At 41.3% G+C, this 21,574-nt stretch overlaps 1 protein-coding gene across 3 annotated transcripts in view; it reads left to right on the top strand.

Moving 5' to 3' along the window:
• Positions 1-21,574, top strand: part of LOC121877476 (FYVE, RhoGEF and PH domain-containing protein 4-like) — a 139,977-nt gene that overhangs the window by 66,067 nt on the left and 52,336 nt on the right. Inside the window, exon 3 of one of the 3 annotated variants that reach the window (XM_042383264.1) lies at positions 2,916-4,166. In XM_042383264.1, coding sequence (XP_042239198.1) covers positions 2,916-4,166 — 1,251 coding nt within the window. Of the gene's footprint in view, positions 1-2,915; positions 4,167-14,344; positions 17,114-21,574 lie in introns of those variants that run through there. The other 2 variants (XM_042383254.1, XM_042383244.1) reach the window with 2 other exon arrangements.

The following is a 21,574-nucleotide window of genomic DNA, read 5'->3' as shown; positions in this document are numbered from 1 at the left end:
TGTGTGTGTGTGTGTGTGTGTGTGTGTGTGTGTGTGTGTGTGTGTGTGTAACATGGGGGTACTGTATTAACTAAAATTTTCGCTGCAGATTATTGATCTTATAAGAAAATGCACCAACTATAAAAGTTTTATATAACACAGTAACATGGGGGTACTGGAAGACTATTAACTAAAATTTTCGCTGCAGATTAAAGGATAAGAGACAGGGGGTGATCTTATAAGTTCCTACGAATCTTTTCTGATTTTCTCAATTGTGGGTCATGTAGCGCTGTGTGAAGTCGTGCGGTTCTGATGTGGAGTAACCTCAAGTGGCAGAAGGTGGCGGCGCCGTGGATGGTCTTGTCAATAGCTGACACGTATTTGAGGGTTTTCTAAGGAAGTGGTATTGGGATTTCAGTATCTAATATCTAATTACTGAAATTTTTTCTTATCATTTTATGCCTTTATTCAGACAAAAAATTTTTAATACAGTGGTTTTTGTTAAATTTCACTCGTAATTTACAATGGCAAGCAGATTTCACCAGCTGTAACCTTGTTACTCCCAAGTCGCCACCACACAGATAACTTTGTCACAGAAATTGTACTTAGGTGTTACGCTTTTAAAGACCTTTGTTGTTGAAACGCAGTAATAACATTATAACAACGGCAACAGATACTGCCAAATGTCGAGGGAATTTTACTGTAGCTGTACTTGTAAAAATAACTGTTTGTTTTGCTGGGAATTCATCTCAGTGCTTGCCTGAAAACGAACTCTTGCTAACTGCCTTTGAAAATTCACGTATTTTTGTTTACTGAATTATTTTAATTGTATACCAATATTACTTTTTGATTACTAACCCTACCGTGTTGTTCCGTCATATATCTCAGTCTGGTGAAAATATTTGTGTTTTGTCATTACTGTACGTCCTTAGTTGATTGTGAATTGATTGGCACATCAAATAACTAATGTATTCGGCGTCACATCAGCAGTATAGGCACACGGCTTGTTATTTTGGTCAGTGACTAGAAGTTACTCTGTTTTACTCATTCCCCTTAATTAATTTTGTGAAGTGTATGTCGTTTGTGTGTAACTATATTTTTTATATTATAGACCTAAGTAATTTTTCAGCACACCATAAGATTTGCTCCACTGAACATGTCGCATGGGCACCTGAGTGATTAGCGTGTCAGCCAGCCATTCTCAAGTCATGTGTGACGGTTGTGGGCCTCGTGGCCAGACGGCAGTAAAAAAATCTCGACCCTTGTGATCCAAAGGTAGACTGACAGGGTACTGTGTAGGCTACGTGCTCTAGCCCCCACCCCCTCCACCCCTTTTCGGTACTAGCAAAATTAATTATAAATATGTCTCAAGGCAGAAAAGTGTATATAATATGAAATCTGAATATTTAATAATAATCGATGAATACTATCGCTGAACAATGTAATTCACGTCACAATTACACTCACACGACCAACTCTCGATCAGTCGCCATCATCTGACTCAAATGTAAGAATGAAGTGGACCTTGGCAAGGGTTGGTAGACTGGGGTGTAATGTACTTACGTAGAGTAAAACTACAGCTGGTTCACAGATATTAAACCTTATAGAAGATAGATACATCTATGACGCCAGACCCACGTGGATGACATCTCATAATCCTCGAGTCATTTTTGTTAACACTCCATAAAATACTATCAATTGTTGACATTTACTTAGTCGCTGAGTCATCTTTGTTTATATTCCTTGAATATCCGCGTCACTTTTTATGACATTTAAAAATGCTGAATCATCTTTTATATTTTATAAATCACCAAATCATTTCTGTTGACTACATAAATTGTTGAGTCACCTTTGTTTACATTCAGTAAATAACTGAGTCATCTTTGTTGATACTCTAATTTCTGAGTCTTCTTTTTTTCAATAGACCGCTTAGTCGTACTTGTTTACATTCCATCATTTGCTGAGACAGCTTCGTTGACATCTCATAATTGCCGGGTCATCTGTGTTTGCATTTCACATTTGTTCAGTCATCATTGTTAACATCTCTTAATTGCCGAGTCATTTTTGTTTACATTCCATTAATTGCTGAGATACCTCTATTGACGTCCCACGATCGCTGAGTCGTCTTTGGTTATAGTGCAGAAATTTAAGTCATCCTTATAGTCTATTAATTGCTGAGACATCTTGTTGATATTTTATGACTTACTGAATCATCTTTGTCGTTATAACATAGATGGATGTAGTGTAGGAGGCTCCACTGTAAGCATCCTCCTCCGCCAATACTCCATAGAAATTTTTGATTTAACCATTGTTAACAAAAAGCAGACAGAACGATGCGCCAGATGCTGCTCCTCACTAACTACCTCCAGGCTTCGAGTCCAGGAGTACTTCTCCTGTACCTCTAGAAGTGTGGATCATCGACTTCTGCCGCCTTATTCACCCACTTTATTTTTTGCCTTTCAATTTGTATTCTTCCTAGGAATCTCCATTTCTTATATCAGGTATCCTCCATTCTCTGCACATGATTCCTCTCATGTGCGCGAGGATATGTAATGCTCTTATCTCGTCTCTAAAGTTTACGGTAACATTTAACAACTGTTGTGTGACCATAATATTTGGTGTTATCTCAGGTCTTTCTTACAGTATTATTTGACTTTACTTGTTATTGCAGACACTACTTGTGGACAGAAGTAAAGAGTTTTAAGTGATCCTCTTCAAGGAGTGCCATCTATCAGTTGCACCTTGTAGGTCTTACGTTGTTGTTGTCAGTTTTCCAACTTCGTCTTTGGATTCTGTAACCAAGCTGAGTAATTCCAGGCATCGGCGGGGGAGAATATTGTTATTACCGACTTGTTGTAGCTTCATAAGGCAAATTATAATGTATGAAAGTTACGTCTTATCTTGGTGTTATTAACGATGTGTTATTTATCCCGCAGGGTGATGGCTGTGGCCGAGGAGGACGCCGGCGTCACTCTCGTCTCCTTTAGTAACAACACAGCAGCCCGCCGCGTCCTCAACACAGCAGCCAAGCCACCCGGCCATCGGAACCGCCCGCATACTGGCCGGCGCTCATTGTCGCGACTTCTGGGCAGATGTGCTGTGAACCAGGAGGAAGATGAGCAGCAAGTGGCACAGCGGCAGCAGAGACAGCAACGTCATTCTGTGGAGGAGGTAAATCACCCACAGCTGTCAGGTATCCCTGCGGACCTGCCTGACTCACCTCAACACGACACTGACAAAATAAAGCTAGTGGGGTTCAAACGATCACACTCCTTCTGCTTACAGCCTAAGAAAAGTAATAAAAACTACGGTTGCCGCAGTAGTAGCAGCACCAGAGCTGAACGAGAGGGCAGTCGCCAGTGTTCATATGAGTGCCAGACGCTGAAGACATCACGTGAAGTGAAGATGGAGCGGGAGCGGGTGAGGCGGGCCCGCGGCGAGACGCTGTGGGCCGACAAGGACGACGTATTTTCCTCGTTCATGCGTCAAAACCAGGAGCGATTCAACACGCTTCTGGAGGAGCGTGGCTTTACTCACATCCCACCTCCCGCCGGCTTCGGCGCCCCAACTCGGCCCTCGTCTCTGCTGACGGCCCTAGCATGTGGACCAACCAGCCTCGACGATGGGGAGCTCTCGGGTGCAGCGGGCAGACGGGCAACCTATACCATACGTCGTTCAGCCACGGCCGGCTTCCAGACCACTAATGATGGCAATAAAGAAAACGAGAGTGAAGAATCTAGTGGCCCTGCTGACGCAGAATATTCTCCCCCAGAATCCACCGTGAAGGAGGAGGAGGATGATGACGAAGAGGAGGAGCCCTGGTGTGACCTGCCTTCCTCCCCACTGAGTCCTCCCTCGCCCTTCCACCATCCATTTTTCCGCCACCAGCTTGGTCTGCCCACACCGGTAGCTGACCCATGGGCGCGGTTCTCCGGGTTTGGTATGCCTCGCCTGCCACAGGTGCTGCTAGCTCACGCCCAGGCACAGCAGGAGGCAGCTGCCAAGCGAAATGAAGAGTGGAATAAAGGGGGAGGGAGACCTCGAGAACAGAAACCAACAGAAGATCATGTAGAGAGGAGACGGCACAGCACCAATGATAACCGAGGTGCCTCGCTTGGTGGTGGCCAGTACTGCGTGTCCTCTAGACACAGTGTCGTCAGATACTGCACAGACGCCAGTGCTTACAAGTAAGTTCTTTCAAAAGTTGGTGTATTTTGGCAAAGAACGATCGAGCAACTACAGACCCCTCAACAAGATCATTTCAAGACAGCTTCATGACAGGTTGCATGTAACAGTGGCCTATTTCTTGTACAAAGTAAGATGGATAACTTATTTTGAGGTTTTTGCTCGATTGGTTTGCCAATAAAATATGGAAGACTTTCACTTTGAGTTTCAGGAGCATCACATGCCTGTCTCACGCCATATTGCTCGCCACTCATGCAAATTTGAGAGCATTTATCCTTTTAGCTTGGCTTATGGCGACATTGATTGTATGGTTGGTGCTGGAAACTTGTATACTGCACACTGTACAGGTATATGACTGGCCTTCTCAAGATAGATAGACAGGTAGACAGACAGGAAGAAGAATAAACAGACTTTTGTGTGTACCATGTGAAGGATAGCTTCTCCATAATAATATGGGACTGGTTGTTGTTACAATGTTATTACTGCGCTTCAACAACTAAGGTCTTTAAGCCTGTAACAAGTTTATAAATACACTATTCCATCAACAATATAAAATTATGAGATAGAACTCTGTGAAATGGGACTGGTTCAGAGCACCGTGAGTGAACGCTACGATAATACTGTACACTATAAGTTCTCAGTTGTTGTCTCCAAGTAGCTTTATATTCCAGAATGTATTGTTACCTAAGTGGTCGATGTCGTTCCAGGTTTTGTGAGCAGTGTTTGCCCACTAATTTAGGAACGGTTGGTACAATTATCCACAGGTATTGGTATACACCATTATGTGGATCAAATTATATGGTAACACTTTCGTGCAGAGAAACGCTAGAATTTCAAAATGATCAGTAATATAAGTTTTATTCCTGCATATATTTTCAAGCAGACATACCAACATATGACGATGCACTGCAGAACATATCAAAGCTTATCATCCAACGTTTCAAACTGTCAAGGCTTAAGAAGTAATGATTACTTTCTTGAAGGACTCTACAGGGTGTCCCACAAGTCGCATACCATAGGAAAATTAATGCTCTTTTTTAAGTTATGGGAATAATAATACATCAACAAAAGTATCTTAAAAAATAACGCTTGAAGGGTTTGTTTCAGGCTGTGCAGATTATGCGAAACATTTACTCGTCCAGGGCAAGTGACTTGAAATTTATTTGCCCGGATATTTTTTTTTAACTTTTCCTGACAAATATCTTGAGGAAATTTGCTTGCCTGGATTTTTTTTAATTGCAAAGCTGAAATAAAAAGTTAAATCATTTAAATATTAGGTTGTCTGCCGGACAAGGGCCGAGCAAATGTGCAATGAAAGACAAAAGCCGTGTCGTGAAATTTGGTGAAAACATATGCCGAAGGGCGAAACTTTTGCTGCGCCCCTAGAGGCTACTCACCGATCAGTTACAAGATAATATAATCAACAACACCCATTTGCCTGGGTGTTGTTAATAATAATATGACTAGGAGCGAACTACGACACCTTGTATTTCCTTCTGAGGATTCTGGGTCCTATTTACCCAAATCATGAGAGTCAAGACTTACAATACAAAGAATAACCAGAGTGAAGTCATCGTAAACACCTACCAAGTTTCTTATGCAAATTTGGAATTATTATCAAAAGTGCAAATGAACCGTAATTGTTGACGGACAGAGAGGAAAGAGATCAGTAAATTGTCTTTATCTTCACTGACGGTGTAGTGTCTCGCGTCTCCTTCAGGGCCTTACCATAGTAGATTCTTTTCCGATGTTTTTATGCAATATGGGGGAGGAAAATATGTTGTCTTTAAACCAAGTGAACGTGAGTGTAGAGCGGCCAGCCAGCCACTCATCCGGCCAGGGATATCACACCACCACCGTCACCAGCATCACCATCAGCCATTACCAGCATCATACCACCACAGTCACCAACATCACACCACCGCTGCCATTAGCATTACACCAACAACGTCATCTCCACAGACACCATCTCCCGGCCTCACAACTCCTCACCATCTCCCACCCTCACCACTCCTCACCCTCACCACTCCTCACCCTCACCACTCCTCACCCTCACCACTCCTCACCGTCACCCTCACCACTCCTCACCCTCACCACTCCTCACCACCGCAGACAGGTAGCGGCACTGGTCAGCGGGCCCATCTCACTCAACCAGTGTTTGTCCAAGTAATTTAACTTACCGACTGTTTTTTTAATGTTTCCGCTGGTGCAGACTAATAAGAATTAGATTGCTTGGTGTAACACGTTAATTGCTTGCACTTGCCTGTGTTGCATGATCAGTTACTTTCTGTGGTTGGTAGTTAATATGTGTGCTTTTATAAATAAAGAAGAGGAAGTAACGACTTCTCATGATTAATGGTGGAAATGTAACACACTGTTTTACTGTATGTATATATATATATATATATATATATATATATATATATATATATATATATATATATATATATATATATATATATATATATATATATATATATATATATATATATATATATATATATATATATATATATATATATATATATATATATATATATATATATATATATATATATATATATATATATATATATATATGGAATAGCGATATTTTTTATTGCAAAAGATGTGTATCGAGGGACGATTATGTAGATTGTAGGGAGTCAGAATATAAAATGTAGATGGAGAGTGTAATTACTAACCTAACCTGTATACTGTATAGTTGGTTAGGTTATGATGATAAGCAACGTCTTAAATGTAACCTAGCAAAATTTATCGTATACAAACAAAAACGTAATTAAGTTATAACAGTAAGAACATAAAGTTATCCCAACATAGCAAAAATGTCTGTTGTGATATAAGGCTTAATCTGACGACCACCCTTCTGAAGCGTGGCTATATTTACAGTATCATTATGGCACTTAACAGAGATGAGGGTCAGGTTGAGCCTTTAAACGCAACAGACGTATTTGTTATATTGGGAAAACTTTATGTTCATTGCTGTAACTCAATGGAAATACTTCACCTGTGGTAATACTGACTAATTTTCATTTAAGACTTTGATATTATCATGAGAGAACCAAACTACAGTATGCTTAACTTAGGCCAGGTGAGTAATGACGCGGTAAGTGAGCGTGATGTAACGGCGGTTCTCTCCCGTTGGACAACAGAAACTCAGATGTACAGTAGCTACTAAAACAACTATCTATGCAGGTGGAGGTCGATATGCTCCGAAATTTTACGTGTGACTAGTGACAGCCCTCATGTACCAATATTTATCGTCCATGGTCTCATATTGTTTCCCACAAAGTATGCACAGATAGCTCTTTTTGCTACTGTGCAACAGCCAACTTTTTTCTTGCGGTAACGGCGTATACACCTGTGACAAGTACACAAAAACACACAAATATTCCCCAAACATATCAACACTACTTGTTATGTATACGGAAATAACATTCGTGGCGTAGCAGAGATAGAATTAATTCATGAAGAAACGTGCGGTCGACAAGATTACGACTTAACAGTGGCAATATAATCACAAAAAATATTTCACGCACTCCTGTTCAAGCTTGACGAGCCTATCGAGTGTCTATAGTCAGTGAAACAATATCTGTACTCACGTATGATCTTTTATGCCCCTACGTAGATCCCACCTGTACATCGATCCCCAACCTTTTTTTCGGTTTGAAGTTACTCCCGCCTTACCCCCAGCGCGGTGCCCTGCACGCGGGCCATGGGAGGTTGTTGTCGATTCTGAATTTTATCACCATTTAATGCGCTCTAAAGGAGAGTCGCGGGCATTTGACTACGTGAGGAACTGGCCCCAGTCCTTGCAACCAATCCCATGACGAACTAACATATGGCACCTGTTAGCTGCTATCACCCTGGTGAGCGCGGCGTGAGTGAGCCGTACTGGCAGCTTATACGGCGGTAACAATGATAATGATGGTAATCTACATGGTCGTCCTCTTATACAGACTAGTCTGAATTTTCGAAAAAAGAACTTAAGAGCTATTTCAATATTATGCCTACTTATATATACAGTATATATATATATATATATATATATATATATATATATATATATATATATATATATATATATATATATATATATATATATATATATATATATATATATATATTTTATGTTCCCTTTACTTGTATTTTGAAAAAGTAAAGATTTAATCAATAAATACTGTAAAACGTAGCAAATGCATTTAAAAATCGCAAGTGATTTTCATGAGTCTCAGTACTCCTATAGAATGTGCCGGAGGAGACCTCCACGCCTGAACTTTCTTTGCTAGAAGGAATTCCCTTAATTTCTCTACCAGGTCCATAGAAGATCTCCCTCCACGTAATGCTTCACTCACCATTATATTCTCGTCGACATGGCCTTGACACTGTTTGTTTACCTTGGCAGCGGATGTTTGGGGGTGCTGTGCTACGGCAGGTCCATGAGTACTCCGAACACCAGGTGGGTCTCCACACGGGCTCTTGAGGCGGGGGGGGGGGCTCTGTTATGGTGGGTCTCGAGGAGGGTGGGCTTCTGGTGGGTCACCATTAGTGTAGTGTCAGCGTCACTTGTCATCGATTATTGTCCAACAAGTGATTGAGACGCGGATGGATACGAAGGCCTGACGCTTACCTCCAGATTCAAATAAAGGAAACTTTTTTTCAGTGAATTTATATTAACTTAATTATAATTAGCCTATAGAACTGGTTATTCCCACGTATAGAATAAGAGCTCAGAGGAAGAATTTTAAATTTCCCCGAGTAGAAATACTTTTTAGTAGATTAAGATCATCAACAATATATAAAATAACAGGAAAACATCTATTACAGTGGTTCTTAACCTTTTTACTACCACGCCCCCTCTAGGAATTGGTCCTTCCCTCCACGCCCCCCTTGCATCTATGAATAAAATTCCCTCCCAGATTTTAAAGAAATATGAAAAATATTGTGTTTTTAGTCTTTTTATTGAGTATAAATTAGTGAGATACTTGACACTGCTTCTTAGCTACTAGATCTTGAATGCGTGGTTGAATGCCAGAGAGTGCACAACGTAAATCCCCGTCAACGTTCATCCTGTTTCTGTACTTGGTCTTGACAGCAACGAGCGTGGAAAATGTAGCTTCACAAAGATACGTGGATCCGAAAATAGTTAGAATCTGAAGAGCCTGATGTGAGATCAGAGGGTAAACAGGTAGGTACTTGACCCAGAAAGTCTCAAGATCCAATTCTTTGAAGTCTTCCTTAGCTGTGGAGTTGAACTTCAACTCAAGAAACTCCTCTTGCACCTCATCCGAAACATCAGCTACTTCACATTGAAATGGGTTCCTGATGAATTTCCAGGCTTCACGCTTCTCATCTATCTCTGGGAAGTATCTGATGAATTCTGTTTTCAAGTCAGTTAGATGAGTGATTATTTGTTTCTTTAACTCAGATTCAAGGTTACCGTGAATGAAAGCAGAATACAAGTTACTAAAACTGGCTGTATTTCCCTGCTGAATTCGACACTTCCAGAGGTCGAGTTTGGCCATGAAGGTTCGAATGGTGTCGTGGTGCATGATGATGTTGATGTTTTTCCCTTGTAGTTTAAGGTTGAGAGCATTTAACGCTTCGAAGATGTCCACCAGGTAAGCTAGAGATACCTGAAAGCCTTCAGACTGGAACTTGTCATGGAGATCTGCCTTCTGCTTCGAATCAAGAAATATTGCTACTTCTTCTCGTAGTTCATAAAGCCGTCCAAGCATGTTCCCCTTTGATAGCCATCGTATGTTCGTGTGAAAAAGCAAGGTTTCATGTTCAGATTCCATGTCCTAACACAGCAGTTTGAAGAGACGACTGTTTAAGGCTTCAGCTTTGATAAAGTTGACTACCTTGATCGCCACGTTCAGGACATCCCTCATTTCAGCAGGTAAAGTTCTGGATACTAAGGATTAACGATGAAGTATACAGTGTGTACCTACAACAGACGGATTTTTTCTTTCACCATTGTAATGAATCCAGACTGCAGACCAAGCATGGCTGGAGCTCCATCAGTGCACACCCCTACCAGCGAGTCCCACGAAAGTTGGTTTTCCTGAAAGAAGTTTGATACATCATGAAAAATAGCTGCTGCTGTTGTACAACTTTCCATGAGGTGATAGAACAGCATTTCCTCTTTTACACTGTTGCCTGACACGAAACGAGCATACATCAGTCGCTGAAAACACTGAGCGATGTCAGTCGTTTCGTCACACTGGATGGCAAAAACAAGAGAATCTCTTACTTGGTCGAGAAATTGATCTTTGATGTCGTGAGACAAATCATCGATCCTTCAAAACTTGCGAATAACAAACAGAGCAACACATGCGTGTTCACAATTCACCAATAAACTTATGGCTGCTTACTATTTTTAGGTAAATATAACTGCTGGGATAAAACATACCTCAACAGCCTTAACTGAATAAATGTGAGAGAAGAGGAATTATTGCCACGGACGTGTGCAGAAGACTGGGAGAGAACGGGGCTCACCAGTCACCAACGAGCAGTATACAGGTCCAGGACGAGCTAACCCCCCCCCCCTTCCCCATGGGTTTCGAGGGATAGGGAGGGGGGTCAATAAGTACAGAAAATAGTAAGCCCTAAGTCAAAAAAAGTAGCCTCTAGAAAACTAAAGTTATAAGGCGATACTTTTGTATTTTTTCATAAACTTCTCAATATTAGCCCACGCTCTTGTTAAGAGAATAAAAACTATAATTATAATTAGAGAAATTCCTACTTTTCCCCTAGGGCTTGCGCCCCCCCTGGAAATTACTGACGCCCCCCAGGTTAAGAACCACTGATCTATTATTATCCTTGACACGTGAAGAATTACCAAGTCGGCTATCTCTGTGGGAACGCGAAGAAAGGATCAGACTTCAGATGAATGGTTACAAGGTTATTGGATATTATGTAACATCTCTCGTGGTCATTCAGTCTAACTTTCTGTCGTTAGTGTAAACAGAAGAATAGTACCATTTGTGAGTGTAAATACGTACAGTAGCGGGTGTGAATTAACGAGAAAATAAAGATCTGTAGTATTGTTGTCAGAAGTAGTTCCCAGTATTTGTGTCACTGTCACCACATTGTGTCAGTGTTTGTATCACCACAGTGCCATTGCTTACTCACATATTTTATCAGTGTTTATCCTTTCCACGAACAATTTCATTTTGTAATCTTCACAAGCGCACTTAATTATCTCCCCTGCATAATCACTATCTCCCGCTACCCAGCTATTAATATGGGATCACCTGAATAATAGACCGTGAGATTATTTCACCATAAGATTAACCACCCTACCGCTAACCTACCTCACCCGACCCCCAAGATAGCGTAAGAGTGCTTAATCATCAGGTGAAATAAGTTGGGGTGGCTAATCTTCAGGTGATTCCTTCTATGTTTACATCTTCTACGCCCCCCCCCCCCCTCAGTCACCTCCCTCACTCAACAACACACAGGGTGTGAGACAGTAGATGATTGATAATTCGGTGTAATTTTTGTGTATGATTCTTTTTCAACTTCCCTATACCTGTAAGATTTTCTCCCTCTCGCTTAGTTTACTTGAGTACTCTACCTGCTTTTCTACATTCCTATTTATTCGTATATGTTTAATTTGTACAAATTATAAAAAAATATTTCGACTGCGAAAGTTATCGTTTTTGTTTGGCTTCTTTTTTTTGTTATTGCACATCCCATCCATATGCAAAATCATATTACCATTTCAAAGGGTTAAGCAATATTGTTTTGAACCTCCCAAATTTGATGACGGCAGCTTGGGACACTTGAGCGTATAAGCTCAATGATTCCTCCATCTTCTGTATGTTGTCGTTTTCTTTCATAGTGTGAGTGTAGTAAAGTGTGTGCGGAGTGTGAGGGCGGACTCGTGTGTTCACAGACAGGATATACTGTACTCTCTCTGTTACCTCACACATCATCCAGGGGGGTGCTGGGGACTCGAACTCCCCCTTTTATATTCTTGGATTTGCCCGTTTCCTGTTTCTTCTCGTTTCTTAAAGTGCTTTAAGAGTCTCGATAACCTAAGTCCTAAAAGATCTCTAACGTGGAATGTCCAAGAAGCCCGCACGAGGGAGTCCTTGTTACAAGTCTTGTGTACAAGCTAATAAGAGTAAGAACAGTTGATGTGAATATTTCTTCTGTATCGAACTTACTGGAAATGAGTACAAAATATGATGTCCATACCAATCCACATACCTATATCAATCCACATAGCTATATCAGCAATACAAAACAGTGGAGGCATAATCAGGTGGTCAGTAGTGATAGCCACCTATATAAGGGCTTCAGTTGTCAACTCTCTCTCTCTCTCTCTCTCTCTCTCTCTCTCTCTCTTAGGTGAGAGTAGGTTGTTGTTGGAAGAGTGGGCAGGAGTTGTAGTAGTTGAGCTCCTTTGACACCCACATCCCATTGAACCACCCAGTCCACACCCACACCCTCTTAAACCACTCAGCTCACACCCTCTTGAACCACCCAGTCCACTCCCGGCTCTTGAACCACTCAGCCCACACCTACACCCCCTTGAACCACTCAGCCCACACCCCCTTGAACCACTCAGCCCACACCCACACCCCCTTGAACCACTCAGCCCACACTCACACCCCCTTGAACCACCCAGCCCACATCCTCTTGAACCACATTTGCGTGAGAAGTATTCAAGCACATTGTGTATTTGGTTCTATACATGAAAACTGATATAGTTAGTGTGCGGCAAGACATACTGCCTCACACGCCTGTACTCGCTCAGTTGTGAATAAGTTACCCTTTATGAATAGAACTAAACAAATAATGTAATTGAAATACTGTGTAACATTCAGTGCCATAATATCCTGACCACGGGGGTTAATTATTATGACTCGTTGTAAACTCTACTCTGTAATCCTTTTGCGCTACCGCTCACAGGATGAGTGTGGGGTGCACAATAAACTAGCCGCTGTAAGAGGGCAAAATCTAATCACCTTGAACCACCCAGCCCACACTCACATCCCCTTGAACCACCCAGCCCACACTTACATCCCCTTGAACCACCCAGCCCACACCCACATCCCCATGAACCACCCAGCCCACGCCCACAGCGCCTTGAACCGCCCCCACACCTTGAACCCCAGCCCACACCCTTTGAACCACCCAGCCCACACCCTCTTGAACTACCCATCCCCACCCACATCCCTTGAACCACTCAGCCCATACCCTCTTGAACCACCCACCCTACACCCACATCCCCTTGAACCACCCAGCCCACACCCTCTTGAACCACTCAGCCCACATCCCCATTCCCTTGAACCACCCAGCCCACACCCACACCCTGTTGAACTACATAGTCCACGTCCGCACTCTTGAATCGCCCAACCCACACACCTCTTGAACCACCCAACCAACACCCACATACTCTTGAACCACCCAGCCCACACCTTCTTGAACCACCCAGCCCACACCCCTTTGAGCCACTCAGGCCACACCCACATCCTCTTGAACCATCCAGCCCGCAACCACACCCTCTTGAACCACCCAACCACACACCCGCATTACCATGGTGTTGCTAGGGGTTGCAGCTGGTATAGGCATAGTGTTACAATGACCATCGTGGCGGTGGAGATATATTTTCATAAACAGGAGCCCTTGGTGTATGGTTCAACTGCTTAGGTCTGAGGCCACCACACTCCTCTCACCCAGCCTTCATGTTGGTTGTTGATTTTACTTTCTGTTTTTTAGTTTTTTGTTAAGATTAATTGCCCCTAATTATTTTTATTGTCCTTAATTAAGTAAAACAGGAAGGTGCGTGTGCTAAAAGAGGCGCTCGTCCTTTTTCTGCACAGAATGTCCAGGATGTCTTGATTAATATAACCCTTTTCTTTTCTCGTTTTAATTTATCTTTCTTCTAATTTTTTCGCCCCGTTGTGGGTTGTTCGACCTGTGCCCGGGTGGGCTAATTCCCGTAAAAAAAAAAAAAATCCGAAGGTGAACCTGTTCTAAAAATTTTGCTTTGAAAAATTTCACTCAGTAAAAATACCCGCTTCAAAGGACTATTAAGCAAGATTAGTAAAAAAAATCCCAGTAATATAAACATCCTGTGAACTGGTAGCAAACGACAGGAAGAGGGCGACGGATAACGGAGGATAACGCTTGTACAACTCTCCGGATTTCTCGTCTCAGTCTTATGTTGTCTCTGGTTTGCTGGGGTGCTTCTCTGGCCTCACTAAAGAACTCTACTTTAAATCCGGCTGCAAAGGCCCGAAAACGATTTAAATATTTCTTCATCGAGAGAGTACACAAGTTGTTCGTCTTCCATAGTGAAATGTGTGTTAGTGGGGTCTGATTGAGACATCTTGTTTGAAAATGAAAAAAAAAACGCACTTGTTTCTTGTAGATTGGAATCTATGAAAGCTGTTGATTGTGCTTGTAAAATTGTTATTAGATAGATCGTTCATAATATTGATAACATCCGATCATAACAACGTGTTTGGAAAGACAATGAAAACACATACCATAATATCTTCTGTTCACTCACGGATGTTATTTGTTTTCATATCGAAGTACTGTATATAAAAATTATGTTTGAAACGACATAAATAATGGTAGCAGCGGAAGTTACATTACCAATACCATGTTTTGAGTATGTCCCGGAAGCAAGGCGGGAGTAAATACTGCTAGTGTAAGAGTAAACAATGTGGGAGCTGCTTATAGCTGTGACAGTATTAGTCACAGGGGTACCAACCTCATATGCAAAACAGTGTGTAGGGTTACCTGTATGCATAACATAATAAATGCCCGAATGATCTCTCTATAGAAGACAAAAACAGAGGTCTGGAGTGTAAAACAAAACCGGAAATAGATTCTTCGCCTGACGTCATAGTGATATGCCCTTGTTGTCATATCCTGCTGGATATGGTAATAATGGAAACGTTTGAAGTAAAGTTAATGCCATGGGTGGCAACCTTTCCGCTGACTCAGATAATACTAGTGTACTTTGTAACTCCAGATGACCCCTAGGGAAGGCCAACAAGATGGTAGACATGCATAGCGTCACGCGCATCACCACAATCCCCAAACAACAAGATACAATTGATAAGATGCTTCCACCTCACATTGTGCGTCGTGACACTGCCAGCGGAACCCACACAGAGGGTTATAAGACGGTGTTCTTTGACAACTTGCCCTCGAGAGAGACTACTTTAAGAGGAGGCGGTGATCTGGAAGCCAAACAGAAATCCGTTTATAGTGATCATAAAGATGGTCCAAGGGGAGGAGAGAACCCGCTTCCGTACAACATGGCAAGACAGAAGGAGTTGAAAACTTCTGGCGAGAAACTTAATGAAATTGTATCACACGGAACTAGTGAGAATGTTCTTATTAACGGTGCTCTGGATAACGACACTTGCATCACTAATGAGAATAATGATGAATCAAAACCTTTTGACTTACATTCTTCAGTTAAAGATGACAGATTTTCCAATAATTGTCATTATCCGGGGAAAATAAACGGCATAGACTGTGAAAGACAGAGAATTGGAAAAAGAAATAGAGAAATTGGGGGTAGTGTCAGAGAAATTAGATGCAGTGAATGGAAAATTAAAGATAGCCTCCGAAAAATCGGAAGCAGTGACTGGAAAGTCAGAGGTAGTGACTCAAAAACTAAAGGCAGTTACGAGAGACTCGGTGGTAGTGTCGGAAAAATTGAAGACAGTGGCGAGAAAATCGGAAGCTATTTTCGAAAAAGCAATAGCTGTGGCGGGAAAATTGGAAGCAGTGATGGAAAAATCAACTGTCTCGTCACAGTCAACAAGAGCAATAACGGTTCCAGTAATATCCTCCAGAAGCCCACCAGAAGCACAGAACTTCTCACTAAGGGTTATGTAGAGAAAGATGATCTTGTGGCAGCAAGCCTTTCGGGTAGGAGGAACAAATCCGTGAGCGATGAAGAAGAGGAGGTACGCAAGATCGGGAAAGGAACGGCCAGTAAGTTAGGGCGGGCATTCTCCTTTAGTCCTGCTAGTAAAAATAAACCTGCTACCCCCACCAGCACTTCCAGAGTGAATAGGCTGTTGGAGAGGTGGTTGTTGCGGAAGAGCAACCCCATCTTCCCCTCCTTCAGCCAGTTTATTAATGACTATATTTTCAAACCTTTATCTCGGAAGTCGAGTGATCCCACAACCTTAAAAACAGAGACAGATGGGGACGAGAGGGGGAAAGGGGGAGATGAGCTAAAATGCAGCGGATGTGACCTAATGGGGAATGAAGAGAAAGGAGATAAAACAAAGAGAGAATTTGATCATAGAAAAATTTTTCATAAATTTGAGAATAGTGAAGAGAAAGAAACAGTTAAAAATTACTCTGAGAAAGGACATGAGAGAGAGGAATGGGATGATGAAGTATTTATTGAGGCAGACGAATATGACTGCCAAAAGCTTACGAGGAAATATGATAAGGACAATTTACAAGATGGTGATAACGAAGAGTACTTACTTGAGAGCGGATGGGTCAAGAAGAGGGTCTCTCAGATCGAGAGACAGATTGCCACCAAGAAGCTGGAGAACACCCAGAGTACTACAAGGAAAAAAAGCAGCGACAGCATTTTGCCTCATATTACGGAAGGTGACATGGACTGGGTTATCTCAAAGGCAACGGACACTGTTCATTCACTGACGATAGTTGAAGGAGAGGAGGAGAGAGTCTTGGCTGGTAACGATAAAACTAATGATAAAAAGGATGAAATGCAAGAAGAAACGGTGGAGCTTAAAACAGCAGAAACCGAGAATTCAGGCGACGACAGCGATACTGACACAGAGGAAGACGAAGTGGGAGATATAGTGGTGTTCAGATCCAAGTCCCAAAATAGACCCACTTCATTGTACCGCTCCTCTAACCGTCCTCCCTCTCTCTACCGGTACTCCGCCTTGCGCCCGAGGACCCTCATCATCGGTTTAGGGTAGGTACCATTACAATACAGTATTGTCACCAACAATATAGGGTGAGCACCAGTATGGGCCTTAAAGGTGTATATATATATATATATATATATATATATATATATATATATATATATATATATATATATATATATATATATATATATATATATATATATATATATGCTGATAACCACAAGGAAAAAGAAAACACGAAGTTCCCAAGCGCTTTCGTGTAATTCACATCTTCAGGGGTGAGTAACTATATATATATATATATGTATATATATAAAGTACAGTATAATGCAGGTAGTAGGTAGCAAGTAGCTACCAAACAGGAAGGTACTACCACCTGGAAAGATATTGGAATCATAATGTGTTGTCTAATGGTAGACCCTGCTGCCACATAGCATCACAAAAATTGTGACTATAGTCCTAGGTTGCTGATCTGACTTTCTGCCTCGTTTACACACAATTACAGGGTCTCAATTGTTTCTCCTACTTGGACAACACAACATACATAATGTATATCGTTTCTCACTCTTGATTTATTTTTTCGTGTTTATATTTATTTATGGTTATTATGACCATTCATATTATTTTTATTATTATTATTGTATTAATTTGCTATTCATTTTATTAATTGTGGTGGGTCAGTGACCTGTGCCCGGGTGGGCTAATCCCCGTAAAAAAAAAATCCTTTAAGGCCTCTAATATCAAGTAGAGATTCATTTTCCGGTAAACAGTCAAAGTGGTTGACTAGCTTACCGACTCCTTTTCCAGACATATTTTCTCATTCACGTTCAAGACATTCTGAAGATTTCATTGAAAAAATAAGAGGTTTTAACTTCCAAAATGTTAAAATGCTGAGTCTGGATGTGGTTCCCCTTTTTATTAAGGTACAAGTAGAATATGTCTTAGCTTTCTTAGAAAATAAGTTATTGGAATATCAACAGCAACTTCCATTACCAGCGCCTAAGATTATTGCTCTCATTAGACTGTGTTTCTTAAAAAAAAAAAACAAAAAAAAAAACAAGTTTTATCGTCAATTTTTGGCTGTTTTGTGGGAAGAATTTATCTGCAGTGTTATGTAACCTTTATATGGAATATTTTTAATCCAATCTGTTGCTTCAAATAAATCCAAGAGCTATGATATACAGTAGTATCGCCATATTGACGACATTTTCACCATTTGGGGTTCTTTTGATGATTTTTTCCTGAAGCTTGACTCATTAGTCATCAGTATTAAATTTAAAGTAGAGTAGGAAAATATTGGTAAACTTCCATTTTTAGATATTATGATCATGAAAGAGAGTAATGAATTAGAATTCATTGTATATAGGAAGCTTACACACTTTTTTTCAGTAATAACCCTGAACAAATCAAGAACAGTCTGGCAACTGGGCTTTTTCTAAGAAGTTTTAAGATTTTGTAGTTCCCAACATGTACTGTAGATAAGAAATTTCTGTGATAAAATGTCAACTCAAGAGATTAAGATATCCAGATTGGTTCTTGTATAAAGCTTTTAAATTCTGCCAAATGAAACTTTTATAATAATAAACCACCCAGTGTTCAGGAACATGTTATCCAGAAAAATATTTAAAACTTCCACATAATAAAACTACATCTTCATTACTGAAGAATCTGAATATTGAAGATCAAAATCAAAAGAAAATAATATTAAATGTTCCTAACAACACAGGAGAAACCTTATCAACGTATACCAAAGGCTATCTCCGGATGGTAAGTCATCCTGGAGTGTATAAAATACCCTATAAACAATGTAACAAAGTTTATAATGGTAAAACTGGCCGTAATTTAAATGACAGAATAATTGAACACAAACTTCAACATAGCATATGGTTAGTGAACCCCGGACCTGATCATGAATATTGTCATCAAGAAGATTAACCCAAGTCTCCACCCTTCCTCAACTCAGGAGACAGGTCATGTGACCTGCTTCCCATGTTATATGTCTTTCTCCTTTGTTTTGTACTGCTAGTTAACTGAAGAGGGTCCTAGTGTCTGGCCCGAAATATACCAGCTCCAAAATTTTGTCTTTTATTTCTAATTTGGGCTGCACATTGCAGCTCACAGCTCATGTCACGAAGTGTAAGAGGATGCACCTAGGTTGTACTAACAGTAAGAAGGCGTATCATATGTCCCAACGGGACGAAGAAGCAACATTAATCGAGACCGAATGTGAAAAGGACCAGGGTGTGTATGTTGACAAAGAACTGAAGTTCTCGGACCACTGTGAGAAGGTGAATCAGGCAACTAAACTAGTAGGTCTTATAAGAAGGGGTCGCATAGAGCTCCTAGGTTCTCTGGGTTGCCGTAGAGCTCAGAGGGTCTCTTTGAGTGGCCTATGTCTTGCAGCGATCACATGTGATTGAAGGAAGTGACCGACAGGTGCTGTCTCGTTAAGTTGAGACCATATAATTATAGTCATGGGATTAACACAGTTACTCTCCTTGTGTCAGGTCAATCCAGGTCAGGCTTGCCCTGATAACAAGAAAGCTTCAGGATGTTGTGGTTTTGTGTCTTGGTTAGAAAATATCCGGTTGGTGACTGGCTAAAGATGGATGTTGAATCATGTTGGGTGTGTGTGGGGGTGGGGTCGCACTAGAAAATTATCTAGACGGAGGTCCATCCCTCATAACGCTCTTCAAGAGTGAGGTGCTTCCCCGTTTGGAGCACTGTCCAAAGGAGGGCCACCAGACTGATGCCTGCACTACAGCACCCTCAGTTACCCATAGAGATAAGAACGCCTGCAACTGCCTAGCTTATTCTATAGGCGGGCAAGGGGTGACCTAAATGAAACATATAAACATCTCAGAGGGCACTACTCAGTCGAGTGTCCATACCTGGAACTAGCGGACGCCCGTCCCACATGGGATTACAGCTCAAGGTTGAAGAAGCCAGAAGTCCAGAAAGCTGTGAGGGCACACTTTTCAGAGTGAGAATTGCAAACTCTTGGAACAATCTGCCAGACTGTCGCGATGCCACTGAGTGTGAGCTCTTTCAAAATCAGATTTAAACAATACTGGCGTAGGTACAGATACATCCAGGAGCCAGTACATGCCCAGTACTTGCCAACAGTGCGTAACAAAGATGTGACCGACCGCCCAAGCGGTTAACGAGCTGGTCAGTGGCGCAGAGGATAAAATTAAAAAAGTAATAGTAACTAAACTGTGCGATCTCCAAACACTAGTGTGTTCATTCTTCTCCTGAACTTTACACAGAACATCAGACTGAAAGTTCTGTTTGACACTGGAGTCGGCAATAAAAGAAGACACATAGTCATACAAAGCGTGATTCAGGATGTGGGGAAAGAAATCTGCCACGTTCTTCCTGCAGTACATGCATTCAGCGGTTATGATACCACGAGTGCGTTTGTCAGAAGGGGAACGATTACAAATATGAAGATCCTCAGGCAAAACTTCGAGTTTCTTGACACTTTCGCACAATTTGTGAATTCTGAAGAAATTCCTGACATTGTGTTTTCTGGACTTGAGCACTTCTACGTGCCTTCTCTTTGGAGGATTATCAACAAAGCAGTGAAGTACATCAACGAACTGAGGCAAACAAGGAGCATTGCTGACAAGTTGCAATCGCGTGGACATGAGCCGCCTTCTCCTTGCAGGGATCCCCTGAAAATGTACATCAAAGGGACTAATTGTCAAGCTCTTATATGGAATCAGGCAGCCATATCAACCAAGCCATTCCTGCACCAGAAGCTCATGGCTGGGAACTTGCAAAAGGAAAATTGGAGTTCAAGTGGACAGAAGGTGCCTTCATGCCACAAGAGCTAGTGGATGTGTTGATAGAGGCTCCAGAGAAGACAGAGGAGGATTAAGAAGACCCAGATATTTTAAAATCACATGGCCTTCAGCTCTGAGCATGATGACTAGATTTTGTGATTTTGTCTAATGTTTCAACCTAGTAAAATCATACCTGGTCTTTTGATACTGAGTACATTTCCACTGATTTTTTTCAAACTAGAAGATGAGTGAAACTCGTAAAAATATTTAATTGTGAAACACGTTCAAGTTTAGTAAAAATCAGGTCAAGATAGTTTTCTTTTTTTAATGTACGAGTGAGCATGATAACTAGATTATGTAAATTTATTTCTCCGGTCTTTGAGTAACTCCATACTCTTATTGTCGACATGAAGTACTTTATTTGCCATTGCATTTTCGTTACGCTGTGAAATGTAAAACACTTATCTTTTTTGTTCTAGTAAAATACGTCAAGATAGATTTTTATTGCCTCTGTCAATGCTTTCAGCTGTCAGGTTGCGAAAATCTGAATGCCATGTTTTTCTTACATAACATGGTTACTTATTCCAGAGAAATATGTCTGGCAGACAAGCAGATACTGAAAAGACATGGCCCAAACAACCCAAATAACATGCTCTCCAAAAATTCCCGGGGTGACGGGGGTCGATGCCTGGCCCATGAACTATACAGGGTGTTTCG

Source organism: Homarus americanus, unplaced genomic scaffold (genome assembly GCF_018991925.1).
Source record: "Homarus americanus isolate GMGI-L3 unplaced genomic scaffold, GMGI_Hamer_2.0 scaffold33468, whole genome shotgun sequence".
Lineage (NCBI taxonomy): Eukaryota > Metazoa > Arthropoda > Malacostraca > Decapoda > Nephropidae > Homarus > Homarus americanus.
This window is presented reverse-complemented; position numbering and strand designations above follow the sequence as displayed.